Source organism: Hemiscyllium ocellatum, chromosome 17 (genome assembly GCF_020745735.1).
Source record: "Hemiscyllium ocellatum isolate sHemOce1 chromosome 17, sHemOce1.pat.X.cur, whole genome shotgun sequence".
NCBI lineage: Eukaryota > Metazoa > Chordata > Chondrichthyes > Orectolobiformes > Hemiscylliidae > Hemiscyllium > Hemiscyllium ocellatum.
In genome coordinates this window covers 23,841,804-23,863,458 of record NC_083417.1, presented here as the reverse complement: position 1 = coordinate 23,863,458, position 21,655 = coordinate 23,841,804, and the positions used below count along the sequence as shown (strand labels likewise).

At 38.6% G+C, this 21,655-nt stretch overlaps 1 protein-coding gene across 1 annotated transcript in view; it reads left to right on the top strand.

Moving 5' to 3' along the window:
• The window catches only part of gan (gigaxonin), a 109,832-nt gene that overhangs the window by 49,686 nt on the left and 38,491 nt on the right, over positions 1-21,655 (top strand). The window contains exons 7-9 of the mRNA XM_060837616.1: positions 1,679-1,828; positions 4,377-4,513; positions 9,479-9,613. Of these exons, the coding sequence (XP_060693599.1) occupies positions 1,679-1,828; positions 4,377-4,513; positions 9,479-9,613 (422 nt within the window). The remainder of the gene's footprint in view (positions 1-1,678; positions 1,829-4,376; positions 4,514-9,478; positions 9,614-21,655) is intronic.

Genomic DNA, 21,655 nt, shown 5'->3' with positions numbered 1-21,655 from the left:
GGGAATTCAGAACTAGAGGGCATAGGTTTAGGGTGAGAGGGGAAAGATATAAAAGAGACCTAAGGGGAACTTTTTCACGCAGAGGGTGGGACGTGTATGGAATGAGCTGCCAGAGGAAATGGTAGAGGCTGGTACAATTGCAACATCTAAAAGGTATTTGGATAGGAATATGAATAGGAAGGGTTTGGAGGGATCTGGGCCTGGTGCTGGCAGGTTGGACTAGATTGGGTTCAGCTATCTGTTCGGTATGGATGGTTTGGACAGAAAGGTCTGTTTCCGTGCTGTACATCTCTATGACTCTATGATCTAGGACAATAATCGGCAAGTGTTTAAATCTGCTAGGATCTTTCGTGCTTCAAATCTGTTCAAATTTGTTCAAATCTCTGACTGGATCTGTCCAAATTGGACTCAAGCCCCCAAACTATTATAACACACCAGTGAACCCTTCTGTTAATTAAACCAAACACCCAGAAAAGTTCACTGTGCCAAATAATCTGTTAAAATATGAGTGACAGCGGACTCCCAAATTCCACTATTTTAAGAAACTAATAGCAATTTATACTTTAACTCTAAGTGAACATTTTTAAACAACAACTATTCACAATTCAAAGCCCCGTTTCTTTTAACTGCTTATTATCTGCCTTCAACTCTATAATAATATACTGTTCCAATGAAACACTTGTTATAATTACATCAACTTAATTTCAAAGCTATGCAGTGGCTGTTGTCTTTGGTGTCCTTCTTTCGGCTGTTGATCTCCCTGGGTGGTCGTCTTTCTTTTACTGCAAATATGCTTCATATGAAAAGGTACCTTTGATAGTGTTTCATTGTCTTGTATCTGTCTCAATGGCATTTACCCTGTCTGACTTTCAAAATGCCTGCCTTTTTTGTACCCCCAACATCAGATCATCTCATTGGTTTGAGGTTGGCAAAACAATAAATTCAAACTCAATTGGATTTTTAGCATCCTAGGGCATTGGTTAAACTGGTTAAATTTGAATTGTTGTCAAAACAGCAACCAACCCAGGTATCCATTTCACTGCCAAATGTTACATACTTTCAATTTTTCAGTGCACTCTGAGACTGCTAGCAAGTGATATAAAAGGTGCTTGTAAGCTCTCAGTGTAGGAAGTGTTCACTCTCTCTTAAAGGTACGTAACACATATCTCCAATGCTTGTTCGAAATCCAACTGTAAGCTATTTCTGCCCTAAGGCAACAGTGCCATCTTTGTACTCATGAAAGCTAGACCCAAATGTGACTGAATAAACTATCATAAAAAGATCATGTTAGACCATAAACAACAAGAGAATTTCTAGAAGATACTGAGCTAAGTTTAAAGTTGGAAAGAACAAAAACCATTTTCTCAAACTCACTCACAAAACTATCAACCCATACTGATCAATCATCCCTGCCAATTGCAGCTCTGACATTATTTCCTTGACGTCTCTGTACAGCAATCAAGTCTGTAGGTGTGCTTCACCTCTTGATGTTTCATATGTGCATTGTTTTAATGTTTGGATTTTTGTTCTAGAGCAAATTACATTTAAATAGCACTTTTATTACAGCAGTGTATAACAAACAAGTCATTTTATAATATTGAGCACATTTCCTTTGCTGTACAGTTTCTAAAATCACTTTCTCATTCTGACCTTTTTAAACATAAATATGCATTTTCAGGCAAAGCACAATTTTGGAATAGTGGCAATAGATGGAGTTCTTTATGTACTGGGAGGTGAAGATGGTGAAAATGAGTTGCTATCTATGGAGGCCTATGACATTCACACTAAGATATGGACAAAACAACCCAACATGACTATGGTTCGAAAGGTGAGGTAATCGTAAATTCGCTATTTAGAAAGAATTGGCACTATCTTTGTTACAGCATGCAATTGTAGTTGAAATTTTGTATGAGTTTGTAAAATGCAAAAGGCTCATCCATTGAATCATGTATGGGTATTGGTCAAGCAATTAAGTTAAAGGTTATTGACATCACTTGACACAACTGGATATTGTCTTCGTTTATTAATAAAAACCAATAAAGCTTTGTGGGTTGCATTGGAAGATATGTAGAAATTGCCAAAACTTGAATAAGTTCTCTTCAAACATTAACACGTAACCAGCATTTCCAAGTTAATTTGCTTTGTGATTGCATAAAAGCAAACATAATCAGAGGTTCATTTGTAATCCGATCACGTTGCAGGGCCAGCAGTCTGATTTCTGTCTGCTGGAAATATGTCACCCAAATCTGTAATGCTGCCTGCCCTAAGTTGTCGAGTTGCTAATAAAGAATAATTAATAAAGAAGGGTCCTCACCAACTCAACCCAGTTATTGTCTTAAATGATATCAATTTCAAGTTAAGGTTGACCAAGTTAGTTTAGTGGCCTAGGAATTCATTTTCAATCTGTGCTCTTAACTGTACTCAACTTTCAAACTTTTAACAAGTAAGACAGTGATGTCAAGAATGCACCTCAATTTATTGTTGACAAGTCATTAATTGTAAATATTCAAATTTAACCATGCATCAAAAACTCATATTTGTGAATTTAATGAGGATTGTGAAACTGACTTCTACAAACCTTTTTGCAGCATAGATCCAGAAAGCACAAAGAGGTCTCTGTCTGTCTAACTAATTTAAAAACACAGCATCTCTGTATTATTCTTCCCTCTTGGAAGAAATTTTCAATGTTGTTTTCAACTGTCTAGTTGTTTGAACCAGTTGTGATGAGCGCTCCCATGCCTTTAATTCCCCAAACCACAGCTCAGTGAAAACAACTTTTCATGTATGTTCTCATAGTGATTTTTTTAATATTGTGGATTAATATTATTATTTTTATGTAGACATACAGATTTAGGAATTATACTGTTCGCTGTTACAGGGAAAAGTCTGTTTTCAAAAACTTTTGTTTATTTCAATCTTAATTGAGTAAGTTCAGTAGACGTTCGTCTAGTTTAAATGATATTTTTATGCTTAATTTAATAATACACTGCCCTTGTTTCTGAATTTTGTCCTTCTCTGATGCTGTGGGCATTATTTTAATAGAAAAGGCTTTTGATAGTGCAATTTAGCCAATTCTGTCGACATTTTATTTTAAAACAACAAATTGGTAATGTAAAAATGTCAATTTTTATAACAATCGAGTTTGTCATTGAGGGAAAATCGTCAAGGATTCCCATTGCTTATCGCTATTCACTGTGTGTATTTGAAAGCATCAATGTAGGTTTGACGAAGTCATTTTTTAATCGAGAACCAATCGCTGGAGATTCCCAGCAGGTCTGGCAGCATCTGTGAAGTGAAAACAGAATTAGGCGTTTCAAGTCCAGTGGGGTCTTTTTAATTCTGTTTTCTCCCCAGAGATGCTGCCAGACCAGCTAAGTTTCTCTCCAGCAATTTTCATTTTTGTTTTAGATCTCCACTATCCAAGGTCCTTTGTTTCATTTTTAATCATCTTTTGGAACATTCTAACTTTCCATAAATGTAAAATTAATTTCTCAGGGCCAGTCATTACACAGTACAATCCCCAGTTGCACTTTGTTGAATAAGATGTAAGTAGAAAATGCTTGAAATACTCGCCAAATCAGGCGGCGTCTGTGGTGGGAAAAAGAGTTAATATTCCAGGTTTCATCAGCACTTTTTTTTATATAAATTTCCTAAGGGTTTTTAAGTTTAGACCCAAATCAGTTATAGTTATTTTTAATCGATCTATTCAGAGATGTTATTACATACTTCTGGAGTAGATGAGACTTGAATCTGTTCAGAAAGGACACCCTCACAGAGCCTTCCGGAGGGTTTTCGGATCCTCTGAGTGAAAATTGTCATCGATTAAATTGATTTCCCATTGATGATGCAACGCCAAACGCCAAACCCCAACCAGCATATCTTCTCAAAATGTACAGTCACTGATAGCAACTTTTGGAATTTCTGTTTTATTATGCATGTGTGAAAGTTCCAATTGTTTCAGTGCAACCTGCTAATAGGTTCACTGTCATTACCACTTCAAAATCTGGGCCAATATCGCTTGAATGATTTACTAGACTCATTGTTCAGGCTTATATTTGGGTGACATATTGTGTTGGACATGAAAGAAAAAAAAAGTGGTGTCCTTCAGGATATGGGAGAAAGGATCAAAACTACAAGAAGGCAGGCAGACAAAGCTGTTGGGTGTATTGAAATATTTACCTATTCTGATACCTACTACTTGGAGATGGAAGTATCCTTCACATGTCACCAATATTGAGAAATTCAGCCAGTTCACAAATCAATTGTAACATTTTAGGGCTTGTTCTGAGATTTATCCAAAAGAATGGCTAAATCTGTTTACAAATTGAGAACGGGGGAGTGAAAGGTTAAATTTTCCATGTTTTCTTTCTGAATAGATTGGCTGCTATGCAGCTATGAAGAAAAAGATCTATGCAATGGGTGGTGGCTCATATGGAAAATTGTTTGAGTCTGTTGAGTGCTACGATCCCAAGACACAGCAGTGGACTGCGATCTGCCCATTAAAAGAAAAAAGGTTAGTGTGCAATTAGCATTTTCTTGTTAAGGTAATTATCATATCAACATGTGTGGGTTTGTGTATTGATGCTATGATCTGCTCAAATGACTTTTATTTGGTTAGACTTTTTCCACAAGCATTAATAGTGGGTTAACTTTCCATTAACGATTATTGAACAGAACTGAGCACAATGATACAATCCATTGCACAATCATTTGCTAGCTGCTTCTGTTGGAATTTTAAAACAAAAATTGATAACATTAAAGTGAAGATTACATTGAAGAGAGTTGAACAGTGCTGTGTTATGGATTCTGCTTTAGTGTCTCTAGTGTATAGTTTGGCGCTAGTTCTTGTGTTTTCTTTTAGAGTTGGCTGCAGGGAGAATTGCCAACAACTGAGTCTTCTGAAAACTTCATCTTGGCATCCAGCCATTCTGCAAATAGGGAGTTTCACAATTAGCACCTTGTATTTAAATATCAAAGTTGCTATGAATTATATTTAGTGTCCCATCTGTTTTCTTTGGTTTTTTAAAACGGTAGGTATTTGTTTTAAATAGTTATTAAAACCTCATTCATTGGAGCAGACTGGCTGAGGGGAGTATAAGTTTAATAGAAGTAACCCAAATTAACATTACTGAAGAGCTTGTAATTGACAAATAATAAGAATTCTTTTTTGTTAGCATCTAGGTTTCTCATCAAAACTTTTCCAAGGTGATGTGTTTATCACAGTTTTAAATATAAATTACAGATATTTTAAGCGATATTTATTTAAGTACTAATACTGTGCGGTTGAATCAGTACAATGTGATTTTTTGCCATTTAAAAGTTAAAATTGTTTTAAAACATTAATTCTGAAGAAGAGTCATCTGGGCTCAAAATACTGTTTCTCTTTGTATAGCTGCTGCCAGACCTGACTTTCTCCAGCATTTTCTTGTTTTTACTTAGAATTCAGCATTGTTAGTATTTTGCTATTATTTTAAATATTAATATTTGACATCTTTTTCTTGTTTATACTATCATAAACAGATTGAGCATGTTTCAGTTATCAGACTTTTTTATCATGGCCTGTAATAGCTTTAGCCCCAGTCATGTTAAAATTGCTTTGTTTTATGGAATAACGTGGTTGTGAATTACACATGTAGAAGTGATTTGCAGCAAATTTGTTTTTAAGTTTGTGTTGAAGTCTGTTCTTAAAGAGCTCCTTGAGTTTTGTTTTCCTGTCCTGCAGCTGTGACATTGACCGCATGGTTTCATTGAAGTATTAAATTGAGTGGGCTATGAACAGCTAATTTAGCCCATCAATTCTAAACAGTTTCAATAAAACTTGATTTTGTCACTAAATCAACCACCTGAATTTAGTTCTGGCACTACAAACCATCTGATCCATTTAACCACTTAATTCAAAGTTGCTTCTTCTAAAATAATGTGATTTTGATTAACTCATTAAAGAGCAATTTGAATTAATGTGCCATTATAATTTAATTGTGTTATTCTAGTTAAATCAAATTATAATTTGAGTTCTTTCAAATTATTTTAAAACTGAGAATTCCAAGGCAAAAATTAAAGTGATATTTTGTTCATGTCAGTAAGTGATTAGATTATGTTACTTACAGCGTGGAAACAGGCCCTTCGGCCCAACAAGTCCACACCTGATCCTCCGAAGAGCAACCTACCCAGACCCATTCCCTTACATTTACCCCTTCACCTAACACTATGGGCAATTTAGTATGGCCAATTCACCTAACCTGCACATTTTTGGACTGTGGGAGGAAACCGGAGCACCCAGAGGAAACCCACGCAGACATGGGGAGAATGTGCAAACTCCACACAGACAGTCGCCTGAGGCGGGAATTGAACCCGGGTCTCTGGTGCTGTGAGGCAACAGTGCTAACCACTGTGCCACCATGCTGCACTTAAGTGTAAAAAAAATTCCAAAAATTATACATTGGATGCTAGGTTAGTCAAACCAATGACAAGAATTTCTATATTATTGCATGTAACACAGGTTACTGCTCACATGTTGTGATTATATGTAAAGCCATGTTTAAGGGTACTGCCACCATTCAGTGAAACGCCATGTGCAATTGTATGTAAGATTAGAGCATTGCAGGGGTGTGGCGCTACAGAGCGACCAATTAGCAACTTGACAAGTTGTAAAATTCTACCAACAATTTGGGATACCAAAGTTAGAATATAAATTCAGATTTTGAAATTATTCAGAGAATTAAACCTTTTCTTACTTCTCTTTCCTGCAGTGAAATTGACAGGAGTTTTTCCAAATTCAAAATTTCACCCATTGACAGTTGCAATCAATGATTTGTTCTATTCTCTTATTGAAGCTGTTGTGATTAGTTAAGCTGTGTGAATGGAAAGAGCATGACCAATCAAAGTTTCACCTGCACTTCCACACATCATTTACTGTATCCGTTGCTCCTAATGCAGTCTCCTCTACATTGGGGAGACAGGACTCCTACTCGCAGAGTGCTTCAGAGAACATCTCCTGGACACCTGCACCAATCAACCCCACCGCCTCGTGGCCGAACACTTCAACTCCCTCTCCCCTCTGCTGAGGACATTCAGGTCCTGGGCCACCTCGATCGCCACTCCCTTACCACCTGACACCTGGAGGAAGAACGCTTCAGCTTTCTCCTCAGGACCCTCCAACCCCATGGCATCGATGTGGATTTCACCAGTTTCCTCATTTCCCCTCCCCTCACCTTACTCCAGCTTCAACCTTCCAGCTCATCACTGTCCTCATGACTCTTCCCATCTGTCCATCTTCCTTCTCACCTATCTGCTCCACCCTCTCCTCTGACTAATCACCTTTACCTCCACTTCCATCCCTATTGTACTTTCAGCTACCTTCTTTACCCCTAGCCCCACCCCCTCCCATTTATCCCTCCACCCCTGAGGCTCCCAGCCTCATTCCTGATGATGGACTTTTACCCTAAATGTTGATGTTTTCCTGTTCCTTGAATGCTGCCTGACCTGCTGTGTGTTTCCAGCACCACACTCTTGACTCTAATCTCTAGCATTTGCAGTTCTCACTTAGGATCCCTGTACCAGGCTATGCAGGCACACATTGATTTCAGCAATTTCTGGTAGCAGGAGATATCATATTAATGTAAAACATTCTCAGACTGTGAAAACTAGATGTGAGAGATAATTATATTACATTCCCAGAAGGTTGCTATCTTGCAGAAAGATGTCATCTCCGTGGACTTTAGGAATGTAAGGAGTAGACACTAGGCAGGTAATGAAAAAAATAGGATTTTGCCTGAAAAGTATTGTGCAAGTGAAGGATGGGGGGTGAAAAAGTAGAGCAAGGAGTTGTGGTGAACTTGAATATAATTGCTGAATAGATGGTAGATTTTAATCCTATGCATTATCCCCCCCTCCTGCCCCATGTGCTCCCCCCCATGTCCCAAACACACCCTGTACCACCCTTACTTAGCCCAATGGGCATATGTAGGTTAAATTGATTGAAGTGAACATTCAGATATTATGGAAGTAAGTTGAGGATTGGGGAATCAATTTGCTGTAGAGGCATGATTTATTCATTTAATTATGCTAATGAGTCTGCAAGTCTCCAGTTGTAACAGATTTTAAAATTTTAACATTTGTGCACTATGCTTTCCATGGGGTTGTCAGCCCAACAGCGAGAGAATAATGGAAACTGCTGGATCCTAAAGTTAAATGCCTTTCCAGCAGAACCAGGTCTGCCAGGAGAAGCAGGAATGCTGTCATCATAACCCCAACCACTCCCACAATTTAGAGTTGAGGCATGAGTGAGAGAAAGTATATTCTGACTTGCAATATGCAGTGCCACAGGACATTAAACAGAATTCATAATAATTGCTAAATGTTTTTTGTACTCCTGCCTTTTTGTCAGCATTGCGAAACAGTAATTTAATTTTATTCTCTTGTTTTCTCATTTGAACCCATGATAACCTGAGATGTATTTGTAACAAAAGCAAATTGTTTTCTACCAGTGAAATCTAGATTCTAATAATATTTAACTTACAAAGTTTATCTTCATTGAGAATCAAAGAAAGGGGATGAGGAGACAGTAAATAATCCTTTGACAACAATGAGAAATACCATAAGACATAGGAGTGGAAGTAAGGCCATTCGGCTCATTGAGTCCACTCCGCCATTCAATCATGGCTGATGGGCATTTCAACTCCACTTACCAGCATTCTCCCCGTAGCCCTTAATTCCTCGTGACATCAAGAATTTATCAATCTCTGCCTTGAAGACATTTATCGTCCCGGCCTCCACTGCACTCTGCGGCAATGAATTCCACAGGCCCACCACTCTCTGGCTGAAGAAATGTTCTCCATATTTCTGTTCTGAATTGACCCCCTCTAATTCTAAGGCTGTATCCATGGGTCCTAGTCTCCTCGCCTAATGGAAACAATTTCCTTGCGTCCACCCTTTCCAAGCCATGTATTATCTTGTAAGTTTCTACTAAATCTCCCCTTAGTCTTCTAAACTCCAGTGAATACAATCCCAGGATCCTCAACCGTTCCTCGTATGTTAGACCTACCATTCGAGGGATCATCTGTGTGAATCTCCGCTGGACACGTTCCAGTGCCAGTATGTCCTTCCTGAGGTGTGGGGACCAAAACTGGATACAGTACTCCAAATGGGGCCTAATCAGAGCTTTATAAAGTCTCAGTAGCACAACGGTGTTGTTATATTCCAACCCTCTTGAGATAAATACATTTCAGGCCTGTTTGTCAACATATTGCTTTTTTTTTAACCACAGTAAAACTCTACATGTTTATAGAGCCTCTTAAATGAAAAAAAATGCACTTCAGGAATTCATCCTAAACCCCATAAATTGTAATTGTTGTACTTCGTATGATGTAGGAAGCCTAATGTATGACTGACTGACTGTTAATATTTACATTTTAAATGTTGACTAGATGCATCAAACTTGCAAGTAAGTCTTTTTAATGTAAGTTTCTTTACTTTGTAGGTTTGGTGCAGTAGCATGTGGTGTTGGCCTGGAATTATATGTTTTTGGCGGTGTTCGCAGCCGTGAAGGTCATGATGCGGAAAGCAATGAAATGGTCACCTGCAGATCAGAATTTTACCATGATCAATTCAAAAGGTAACCCAAAGCAAGGATGCAATCTTTGCTACACTAACCTCAGCAAGGCAAGCTTATTGTTAGAAATCATTAATAATAATACTAATAATGAACTTATTAGCTGCCAAAATCCAAGCAAACTTTGGATTCCATCTTGCAAACTAAGTATTGGTGATCATTATGGTTTACTTTGAGTCACTGCATTCAGTTGAATGAGAGAGATGTGTGTTAAATCAATTTTTATACAACAGATGTAATAACAAGTTCAAATAATTGATGGTCTCTATTGAGGTATGAAGTAACCTAACAATAGTGATTAGGTTGTCTTTAAAAATTCATTCTTCCATTTTCTGATGATTATACATGGATACAGTAATATTGAGGTTACATTATTGGACTGCTAATCCAGAGACCTGTGTATATATCTGGAACTATTGGAACTGCTATATTTAAATTCAGTTAATAAACCTGAAACTAGTAATAGTTGTGCCCATAAAAGTATTAGATTGACATCTGATTATTGAAGATCTTGTCAAGTGACTCCAGACTAACAGCAATGTGGCTGATTCCTTGTGCATTCTTAAATGACCTAGCAAATCACTCCATTCCTTCAAGCTATAAAACCAGGCAGACACCCGGCTTTGACCTTAGCACCAGATGTGACCAAAGTATAACCATTCCTGATGAAGAGCTTATGCCCGAAATGTTGATTCTCCTGCTCCTTGGATGCTGCCTGACCTACTGCGCTTTTCCAGCTCTACACTCTGGACTCTGATCTCCAGCATCTGCAGTCCTCACTTTCTCCAAAGAATAACAAGCTTATTTAACCCTGTAAAATGCTACTCACTAATACCTGGTTACATTTTCCAAGATTGAGAAAGCTGTTCTATAGACTGGTCAAGCAGCAGTTGAACTTCATCATACCCACCAAATCACATATTTTTAGCCCATGTTGCAGATTCTAATCACTATCCCTGACTAAGTCCAGTTTTTCCAGCAGCAAAGATCCTCAATCAGGAGATGTAGTTCTAGGTGTACTTCTCATTGACTCAGGATACACTCACCATTGATTCTGAATGTCTTTAAATTCCATAGTATCAAGTCAAACATAGAGAACGAAAATTTCTGCTGATTACCACCCATTGTTCTCCATGAGCAGATAAATCAGTGGTTCTTCAGGTTTCAGACCACTTGGAAGAGGATATCAAAAACACAGGATGTACTCTGGATAGAGGACTTCAAGGTCCACCATTAAGAGTAGCTTGGTTGCATACTATTGACCAAGCTGGATTTGTCTGGAATGACATAATGGAATTGCATAAGATAATGAGAGAACCGACGTAAGTGGAAAAACCTACATGCCATTGTGTATACTTATCTACCTGTCTCAGATGCAATCAGTCCCTGGCACTATTATTGGGAATGACCACCATACAGCCCTTGTGGACCAAAGTCTCATTTTCAAACAGTGCACATTCTTCACAATGTTGTGTGATCGTACCACCATGTTAAATAGGATACATCAGAACATAGTCAGCAGCTTAAAACTGAGCATCTCTGAGTTGTTCTGGACTATTTGCAACAACAGAATTATGTCTACCCACAGTCTGTAACTTGATGGCTTTAAGTTCCTGTAAATGTCTTGAACCTTTATTTGTGTTCTTAACATGACAAAAATATGGAAGTCACTAGGTTTGGTATGCCAAAATAAGAGCATTTATTCAGAAATAATGTAATTCTGTAAATCAGATGATAGTTTGAATTATACACAGCCTTTACTGCCTGGAGCAGATCAGACACCAGTCACCATTTGTTCTGGTACTGTTTAACTTTGATCTTGTGTTAACCTGTATAACTTTTGTATAGGATTTATCCCGCTCTAGCACTGAGTTTCTTAAACCATCTTTGGTAAAAACAATTGACTCGTACCTTGCATAATACAATTAATATGATCAGCACGCCATTCATATTTATGTCAATAGACCACCAATGCACAACCGATAGCTGCAATTAATAAAGTCTAGGACACACAAACAATTTAGATTCTCAGTTGTTCATTCTAACCCAATTACAACCTGAAAGTGGCAATTCAGTCAGAAATATACAGATAGCATAATTATTTTGAATTGCCCTTTTCCTGTCTCCATTGTTCAACTATACTATCCGTAGATAATCTTCTCATTTTAAATGATCCAGTTACTAAGTAATAATTATGAATTGTTCTAACCGCTTGACCTTTGTATGAAATTGGACACCTGCAGAGACAATGTGTGATGCTTAATCATTGTATGACATCCTTTTATTTACAAAACCAGTATTGGCAGCAATCTTCTATTAGAAGGGCAGGAAGCGGGTGATGATCAAGGGGTTTTTGTAACTGGAAACTAATGCCCTGTCGGGTTCCACAAGTATCTTGCTGCAGATGATACTAAATTTGGTGGGATGGTAAATAGTGAGGAGGATAGCCTGAGATTACAGGAGGATATAGACGGGCTGGTCAAATGAGCTAATCAGTGGCAAAAGGAAGTCAGTCTGGATAAGTGTAAGATGATGCACTTGGGAGGACAAATATGGCATGGGAATACATAGTGAATGGCAGGACCCTAAGAAGCATCAGTGTGTGCATCAGTCTGTCTCTTAACACAGCAGGACAGGTAGATAAAGTGGTTAAGAATATACATGGGAAACTTGTCTTTATTAGCAGAGACATAGAATTTAAAAGTAGAGAGGTGATGCTGGAACTTTCTAAAACATTGATTAGATGTCACTTAAAGTACTGTGTGCAGTCCTGGAATCCACATTATAGGAGGAATGTGATTGCACTGGAGAGGGTACAGAGAAGATTTACCAGCATGTTCCCTGGGCTGGAGAGTTTTAGTTATGAAGAGAGATTGGATAGACTGGGGTTGTTTTCCGTGAAGCAAAGGAAACTGGTGGAGGACATTATTGACATGTATAAAATTGAGGGGCAAAGACATGATGAATGGGAAAAAAACATTTCCCTTTTAGTGGAGAGATCAATGAGTGGGGCAGGGAGTTTAGAGGGGATGTGAGGAAAAGCTTTTTCACCCAGAAGGTGGTGAGAATTTGGAACTCTCTGCCTCGCTGGCTGGTAGAGGCAGAAACCTCCGTATACGTTTAAATATTTCTTAAATGTTATTTGGGATGACAAGGCACATCATGTTATATCAAAAAGTGTGGCACTGGAAAAGCACAGCAGGTCAGGCAGCATCCAAGGGGCAAACGAATCAACGTTTCATGCATAAGCCGTTCATCAGGAATGTCATAAGGCTATGGGCAAAGTACTTAAAAATTTAATTATAATAGTTATATTATAATACCAGCAATGGCCAAAGGGCTTTCTTTTTCTGTACTATAGATCTCTATGACTGAATCTAACCCAACAGTTAATTACTTATCACAGAAGCCCACAAACATTTATCAAGAATAGTAGTAAAATTCATAGTACAAGGTAAATATATGAAAACTGACATTTCATATGGCTAAGCATATTTCTCAGTCTATTGCTACCCTGGAACATAAGCTGGACAACAAATACAGCTGAAAATAAGGTGCCAACCTGGTAAACCAACATCAGCTTACTTGCATGCTAAACGAAACATCAAGCCAAGAAATCCCACAGGCAAAGATTTGCAGTTTTTGCTACATTTAGTCCTGAATAATAATAGAGGAATGAACAAATAGCAGGAGAAAAAGTCTCCAGAAACATCCCTGTCCTCAATAAAAAGGAAACCAGCATGAGAGTCAAAAATAGGAGACTGAAACATTTGCGGTCAACTTCACTCAGAAGTGTCAAATCGATGATTCATTTCAGTCTCCTCATGAGGGCCTCACCATTTCTGATACTAATTTTTTTCCAATTTGATTCACCCTGTGCCATCAAAAAATGACGGAATACATTGGATACAGAAAAGCTTTACGCCTTGGCAACATTCCAGTTATGGTGCTGAAAACTTGTGCTCCAGAACTCATCAAGCCATTCTAGTAGAATCATAGAATAAAATCCTTTGGGCCAACGAGCTCACCCAGACCCATTCTCTACATTTACCCTGATTAATACACCTAATCTACACATCCCTGAACACTATGGGCAATTTAGCATTGCGAGTTCACCTAACCTGCACATCTTTGGATTGTGGGAGGAAACCAAAGCACCTGGAGGAAACCCACACAGACGCCGGGGGAATGTGCAAACTCCACACACACAATTACCCACGGCTGGAATTGAACCTGAGTCCCTGGTGTTGAGGCAGCAGTGCTAACCACTGAGCCACTATGCCACCTACAGCACTGGTATTGACTGGAATATTCTAAAAAAAAGGGACACATCCAGTCTGGCAAGTTATTGCCCCAGCAGTCTATTCTCAATCAGCAATGAGGTGATGCAAACTATTGTCAGCAGTGCTGCATGTTATGATCCTGAAATGATAATTCTGGGCAAGTGAAACCTAGCTTGATAAACTATAAGTTTTTTTATTTTTGCAATTTGGTTACTGTAGTGGTCAGTCACTGAACATATTCACACAAGTCTACTCATGTACTTTTAATAAAAGAACATAAGTTTATCTCACAAAAAGAAAAAGTGTAGGAATGCACATATGACAAATTTGAAAATTTCATAAACACCAAAGGGAGATTCAACCCTACTTCTCAGCGATATCCTTTCTAGTCACTTAATCCCAGTCATCTGATTACTATCTGATACTCCTATCTGAGATCAAAAGCATTCACTTTTTGTGACTTTGTGCATGAGTTAACAGATATGACTCTCTCTAAGCTTCCCTTTTCCAGGTATCAATGTTTTATTTTGAACTTAGCTGGTTGTGGCCCTTGACTATCTGTCTCTGAAGATCATAAAAGTTTATTTGCTAAACAATTTAGCACTTAGCCCCACACGTTGCTTCTTATTTTACTTTGCCTACTTTCTTAGGGTGTTTTGAATTACCTGCTTGAAAATTACTTTTTTTTTTAAGAAAATATCCCTCCTCACAGAACTAAAACCAAAAATCAGTTTTATGTCTACTTTAGAATCCAAATTCTCAAACAAAAATAGCATATTATAAGCCTTTTCACACACTCTAGCAATGTCAGATAGTGCAATGGTAGTCTTAGGAATCGGGTGCATATGAGGTCAGAAGCTCACTTCTGCTTCAAATATGTTACCAAAGCTGTGAACAGGTTGACCTGGTCTCCGGTTGTGTCAGGAAGAGGGATGATCTTGGTTGCCAACGAATCAGTTTGGAGCAGAGACCCAAAATAATGCCTTTGGTCTTCCCAACTTAATTGGCGGAACATTCTGTCACCCAGTGCTAAATGGTGGATGAGCAGCCTGATAATTTGACAGTAGTTGAGTTGAGTGTGATGCTGGTGAGATAGAGCAGTTGTCATCCATATGCATGTGGAAATTAATGTTGGGTTTTTAGAAAATGTCACCGTGAGACATGGTGTAGATGATTAATGTGAAGGGGTCAAAGATATCTCCTTGGGGGACGCTAGAAATAACTGGATGGATAGGGAAGCAAAGCCAATATAAATGTTCCCCTGACTGTCATCAGACAAATAGGAATGGAACCAAATAGAGCTGACCCATTGTGCTGAATGATAGTGGGAACGCTTAGAGGAATATTGACCAGAAGAATAGGAGAACTCCATGTTTCCTTTCAACTCGAGTAAGGGATCTTTTGCATCCCCAGGAACTAGGAATAATCTAATTTGAAGGGCAGTGCAGCATCCCTCCAACACTGCAGTGATGCCTCTGCTTAGATTATGTGCTTCAGACTTGTAATGAAAACTACAATCTTCAGACCCAGTGGCAATATTGCTACCAATGAACCTTGCTAATGCTTGAACGTGCCATTGATTTTTAGTTGTCGTCCTATTTGCTTTGATTATAATCAGTCATTTTTGTTCTCTGACCATGACATTCTATTCTAAGGAAATGCCTCTCATTCTTCTATGAATTTCAATAAATATTGATCATTTTGCAATGATATATTAAGCCTGTAATAGTGCTATGTTAAAGTTGAAAACTCATCCTATTTGATTGGAAACAATTAGTTGACCTATAACAAAACTATTTTAGCCAAGTTTTTTTGAGAGTTTTGAGAATTGACAAGTATTCTTTTATTGCATCTGTGCTATAGTAGCCCTTACTATGTGCATTCAGTTTAATTTTGTTACCATCTAAATCTTGTTGTTTGTATTTGCTTATACATACTTTTTAAGCAGACTGAACAGTCATTATCCACAGCAGTAGCAGTTTTATTTTAAATGGGTGTTTATTGAGTTGGGATCAGTGTACAGAATTGTCTTACACTCATGAGGTTTGTTGAGATAGAATGAGTTATTCTTTATCTCTTAATCCTTTTTTAAGTAAAGTAGTTAAAGCTTGGATTAGGCATGTGTTATTATGCCAGTTTACAAAAAACAAGAACTGTTGTACGTAGAATATGTATAACAAGTTAAAAAGACTTAACAGATTTCTTAGAGTAACTTCAAAGTGTTTGCAAGTATCTCTGAAATAAGATGTCATTTAAGAGGTATAGCTATATGAGAGAATTGCCTGCAATATTTTCTTGAATTTTGGGGCACTTCCATTTTCATATTCTCCTTTAAAACTTTTTTTTTGTTTGCCTTGCTGGTGAATATTTTGCCTCCTTGCATGAAACTGCTGGTTCCACAAATGATCATTTTAAAAATAACCAGTAATGGCACAGTGTGATATTGCACCAATATTTTTAAAACCAAGTCTGTTTGTCATACTTATTTTCTGTGAAGAAAGAATTCACATTCATGTGATGCTGCATCATGTTTCCAGTTGATCAAAAGCCCTCCAAATAGATTTGAATTACTTTTGAAGTGCACTCCTTGTTATGTGGACAAATGGAGTTGGTTTTTGCGAGCATCAATAGGACGAATGATCAAATAATGGAATCACATTCATATTGGTTGAAGGAAGAATGCTGGAAGCTTGGACAGCTGGCTTTTCTTTAAAGTCAACTCACAGGATCCCTAACACTCAGCCAAATAGCAGACCAATTGGTACTGCAAGTATTTATTTCCTCAGTATTGTGTTGAAATAGTCTATGCGCTACAGTGCTGCAATGGAATTTGAGAGGTGAAAGTGCTTCCAACTGAATTAAAAGCAAAGTATTGCCATAGGGCTGAAAATGTGTTGCTGGAAAAGCGCAGCAGGTCAGGCAGCATCCAAGGAGCAGGAGAATCGACGTTTCGGGCATGAGCCCTTGTTCAGGAATCTGGCATAGGTCAGAAGGAAATGAAATGCTGAAGCCAGTGGTTAGCATTTGTCAGTGTGCACCAACATCTTCCATTGTATTGTAAACAAGTGAGTGTCAACTTCTGCATTTTTAGCATGATTGCAATAAAACAAACTGGAAACACACTTGCTCTTTTTTCCCACTTTTTTTGTCTTTAAACCATGGGAATGTCAGTGGAAAGGAGAATAGTTTTTAGAAGTATTGGGACAGATTTTCAAATTCCCACATTGGAATAACTTTATTGCAGCCATCTAATACAGATTTTCCTTCTTGTAAAATGTCACTTATGTCCTCTGTATGGCTGTGACTAGATTAGATTAGATTATTTACAGCGTGGAAACAGGCCCTTCGGCCAACAAGTCCACACCGACCCGCCGAAGCGTAACCCACCCATATCCCTACATTTACCCCTTTACCTAACACTACGGGCAATTTAGCATGGCCAATTCACCTGACCCGCACATCTTTGGACTGTGGGAGGAAACCGGAGCACCCGGAGGAAACCCATGCAGACACGGGGAGAACGTGAAAACTCCACACAGTCAGTCGCCTGAGTCGGGAACTGAACCCGGGTCTCAGGCGCTGTGAGGCAGCAGTGCTAACCACTGTGCCACCGTGCCGCCCATAACTTGTGACATTCTTTCTAAATCCAGCTTCCCTTCATTACACCGAGTATTTGCCCTAACCAGTGTTCTTTTTATCCAGCTTTACTTGGCATTTGGTCTTCATGATTCATTTATAATATCTAAGAATTCCGTTTTTTTTAAATAGCTTCATCAACTTATCCTCCTGTTCACACAATTTTATACATCTGAATCTTGTCTCTGTCACTGCTGCTTTAAAACGATTTAAATGTTTCACCATTTACTGAATATGTTTTCTCTTTATCTTGCCAAAATGGATCATCTCCCGTTACTCCCTATTAAAATTTATCAATTTGCCTCATCATCTAACCTACAGCCCCCTCTTTGCAGTTTATCATTGTAGACAATATAAAACTCTGACAAAGTTTAATTCTGTGCCCTCTATATCCAAGTCCGCTTCTTTTCTAAGGTAAATAGTTAGGAATGGCAGCTGTAACCGTGGAAGAACAATACCGTGTCAGTCTGAAGAATATTAAGGCCATAAGACATAGGAGTGGAAGTAAGGCCATTCGGCCCATCGAGTCCACTCCGCCATTCAATCATGGCTGATGGGCATTTCGACTCCACTTACCCGCATTCTCCCCGTAGCCCTTAATTCCTCGAGACATCAAGGATCTATCAATCTCTGCCTTGAAGACATTTAGTGTCCCGGCCTCCACTGCACTCTACGGCAATGAATTCCACAGGTTCACCACTCTCTGGCTGAAGAAATGTCTCTGCATTTCTGTTCTGAATTGACCCCCTCTAACTTTAAGGCTGTGTCCACGGTTTCGAGTCTCCTTGCCTAACGGAAACAATTTCCTAGCGTCCACCTTTTCCAAGCCATGTATTATCTTGTAAGTTTCTATTAAGTCTCCCATTAATCTTCTAAACTCCAATGAATACAATCCCAGGATCCTCAGCCGTTCCTTGTTTGTTGCACCTACCATTCCAGGGATCATCCGTGTGAATCTCTGCTGGACACGTTCCAGTGCCAGTATGTCCTTCCTGAGGTGTGGGGACCAAAACTGGACACAGTACTCCAAATGGGGCCTAACCAGAGCTTTACAAAGTCTCAGTAGCACAACGGTGCTTTTATATTCCAATCCTCTTGAGATAAGTGACATTGCATTCGCTTTCTTAATCACGGACTCAATCTGCATGTTTACCTTTAGAGAATCCTCCACTAGCACTCCCAGATCCCTTTGTACTTTTGGCTTTACGAATTTTCTCACCGTTTAGAAAGTAGTCTATGCTTTTATTCTTTTTGCCAAAGTGCAAGACCTCGCACTTGCTCACGTTAAATTCCATCTGCCATTTCTTGGACCACTCTCCCAAACTGTCTAGATCCTTCTGCAGCCTCCCCATTTCCTCAGTACTACCTGCCTGTCCACCTAACTTCGTATCATCAGCAAACTTCGCTAGAATGCCCCCAGTCCCTTCATCCAGATCATTAATATATAATGTGAACAGCTGCGGCCCCAACACTGAACCCTGTGGGACACCGCTCGTCACTAGCTGCCATTCCGAAAAAGAACCTTTTATCCCAACTCTCTGCTTTCTGTCAGACAGCCAATCCTCAATCCATACCAGTAGCTCACCTTGAACACCATGGGCCCTCACCTTTCTCAGCAGCCTCCTGTGTGGCACCTTATCAACGGCCTTTTGGAAGTCTAGATGCACCACATCCACTGGGTTTCCCTGGTCTAACCTACTTGTCACCTCTTCAAAGAATTCCAACAGGTTTGTCAGGCACGACCTCCCTTACTAAATCCATGTTGACTTGTTCTGATCAGACTCTGCTCTTCCAAGAATTTAGAAACCTCATCCTTAATGATGGATTCTAGAATTTTACCAACAACCGAGGTTAGGCTAATTGGCCTATAATTTTCCATCTTTTGTCTTTATCCTTCCTTGAACAAGGGGGTTACAACAGCGATCTTTCAATCATCCGGGACTTACCCTGACTCCAGTGACTCTTCAAATATCTCAACCAATGTCTCCGCTATTTTCTCAGCCACCTCTCTCAGAACTCTAGGATGTATCCCATCGGGGCCAGGAGATTTATCAACTTTAAGACCTTTTAGCTTTTCTAGCACTTTTTCTTTTGTTTCGGCAACCATACTCAACTCAGCCCCCTGACTCCCTTTAATTGTTGGGACATTACTCATGTCTTCCACTGTGAAAACTGACACAAAGTACTTGTTCAGTTCTCCTGCTATTTCCTTATCTCCCATCACTAGGCTTCCAGCATCAGTTTGAAGTGGCCCAATGTCTACTTTTGCCTGTCTGTTGTTTCTTATGTATTGAAAGAAACTTTTACTATCATTTCTAATATTACTGGCTAGCCTACCTTCATATTTGATCCTCTCCTTCCTTATTACTCTCTCTGTTATCCTCTGTTTGTTTTTGTAGCCTTCCCAATCTTCTGACTAATATTAATTAATTGTGACTGTTTTCTGCGCTTTCACAGACTTTTATTCCGATTTCCACATTCCATTTTATACTTATGCAAACATTATTAGCAGGCTTCCTATGCAATGTCTTATCAAACACTCCATCTATACAATATCTGTATGTTCCATTATTTCCTCAAACAACTTTTGTTAAATTTCAGATTGACACAGTTTTTACAAATTCATTCTTATTCAAGGCAAACCTTTCTATATGTGTATTTATCCTGCATTATAGTTTAAAAGAAGCTTAACCACAACTGATTCTAGGCTAGCCACTGGTATATAAATACCTGGTTTATTGCTTTCTGACCAGAGACGTTTTGAATTAGCAGTCATCTTGTCCTCTGGGTACACCTTCCATATATAATGATGTTAGAAAGATTGTGTGAAAGCCTGCTCTGTTTCTGACCTTTTGTGAGTCTAAAATGCTTGGAAAATAAAGTTTGGAATGAGACCTTAGCTTAGAAGTTTGGTTAGAATACCAGAATTAAGTTATATTAGCTATTGCAACTTTGAGCTTAAAGCATAAAATAGCTTGCCAAGTCAAGTCAGGTGATGTAATTAAATGAATGTTGTGACATCTTGGTCATTTCTTCTTTAGTTGAAGTGGTTATCTATAATTTTCCCATCAGAAACAAAAACAGAAGTTGCTGGAAAAATTCAGCAGATCTGTCAGTATCTATGGAGAGAAAGTAGAATTAATGTTTGGGCCAAGTAACCCTCCCTCAGAACTATCCTGTTGAGGGTTGTCCTCTGTTCTGAGGAAGGGTCACTCAAACCAAAACCTTCATTCTGATTTCTGTCCACAGATGCTGTCAGACCGTCTGAAACTTTCCAGCAATTTCTGCTTTTATTTCTGATTTACAGCATATGCTGTTTTTATTTCAGTTTTTATTACAATTTTCCCATGCCTATTTGGGAAAGTAAGTTAGTTTCTTTGCAATTACGTTGCCAAATCACTTTGAGAATCATTTCTTTAATGGTACCTTGTGTTCTGGATGTTTTGAGAAGATTTAGTAGCTCAGGTTGAGGTTCTGGATGTAGGTTTGCTCACTGAGCTGGAAGGTTCCTTTCCAGATGTTTCGCCACCCTGCTAGATAACATGTTCAGTGAGTCTCCGGGCGAAGCACTGTTGATAATTCCTGTTTTCTATTTGTGTTTGGGTTTCTTGGGTTGGTAATGTCATTTCCGGTGGTGACATCATTTCCTGTGTTCTGAAACGACAGTTTTTGTTTTGTTTATTTTAACATGCCATTTGGTTATTCTGGTACTATAAAGTTAACAAACGTCCATAATAATGGATGAGAAGATAAGATAAGCATCAACACAAATAGACATGAAAAAGTTCAAGCTTAAAGGTTTCCAAAACCTTTGCCATTTCCTAAGCAAATGTAAATTCTTCCTGAATTCAGTTTGCAGTAATGATGTTGCAGTCAGTATTCCTGCATATAAACCTTTCCAAGCAATGCTAACTGGTGCCAAATAATGAACTCCCCTTCATTTTGACTGCTGTTTCAGACCATCACAGTTTTGTTTGAATGCTACTGTATTAATTTGGGTTTATGTGGCAAGTAGTCATTGCTTGAGTGGCACTCAGTCATTGAGGCGATATCAATTTCTGGGCTAGTTTCAGGTTTGCATTTATTATTGACTATTATTCTCTGCAACAGAACTCACTATGAAGTA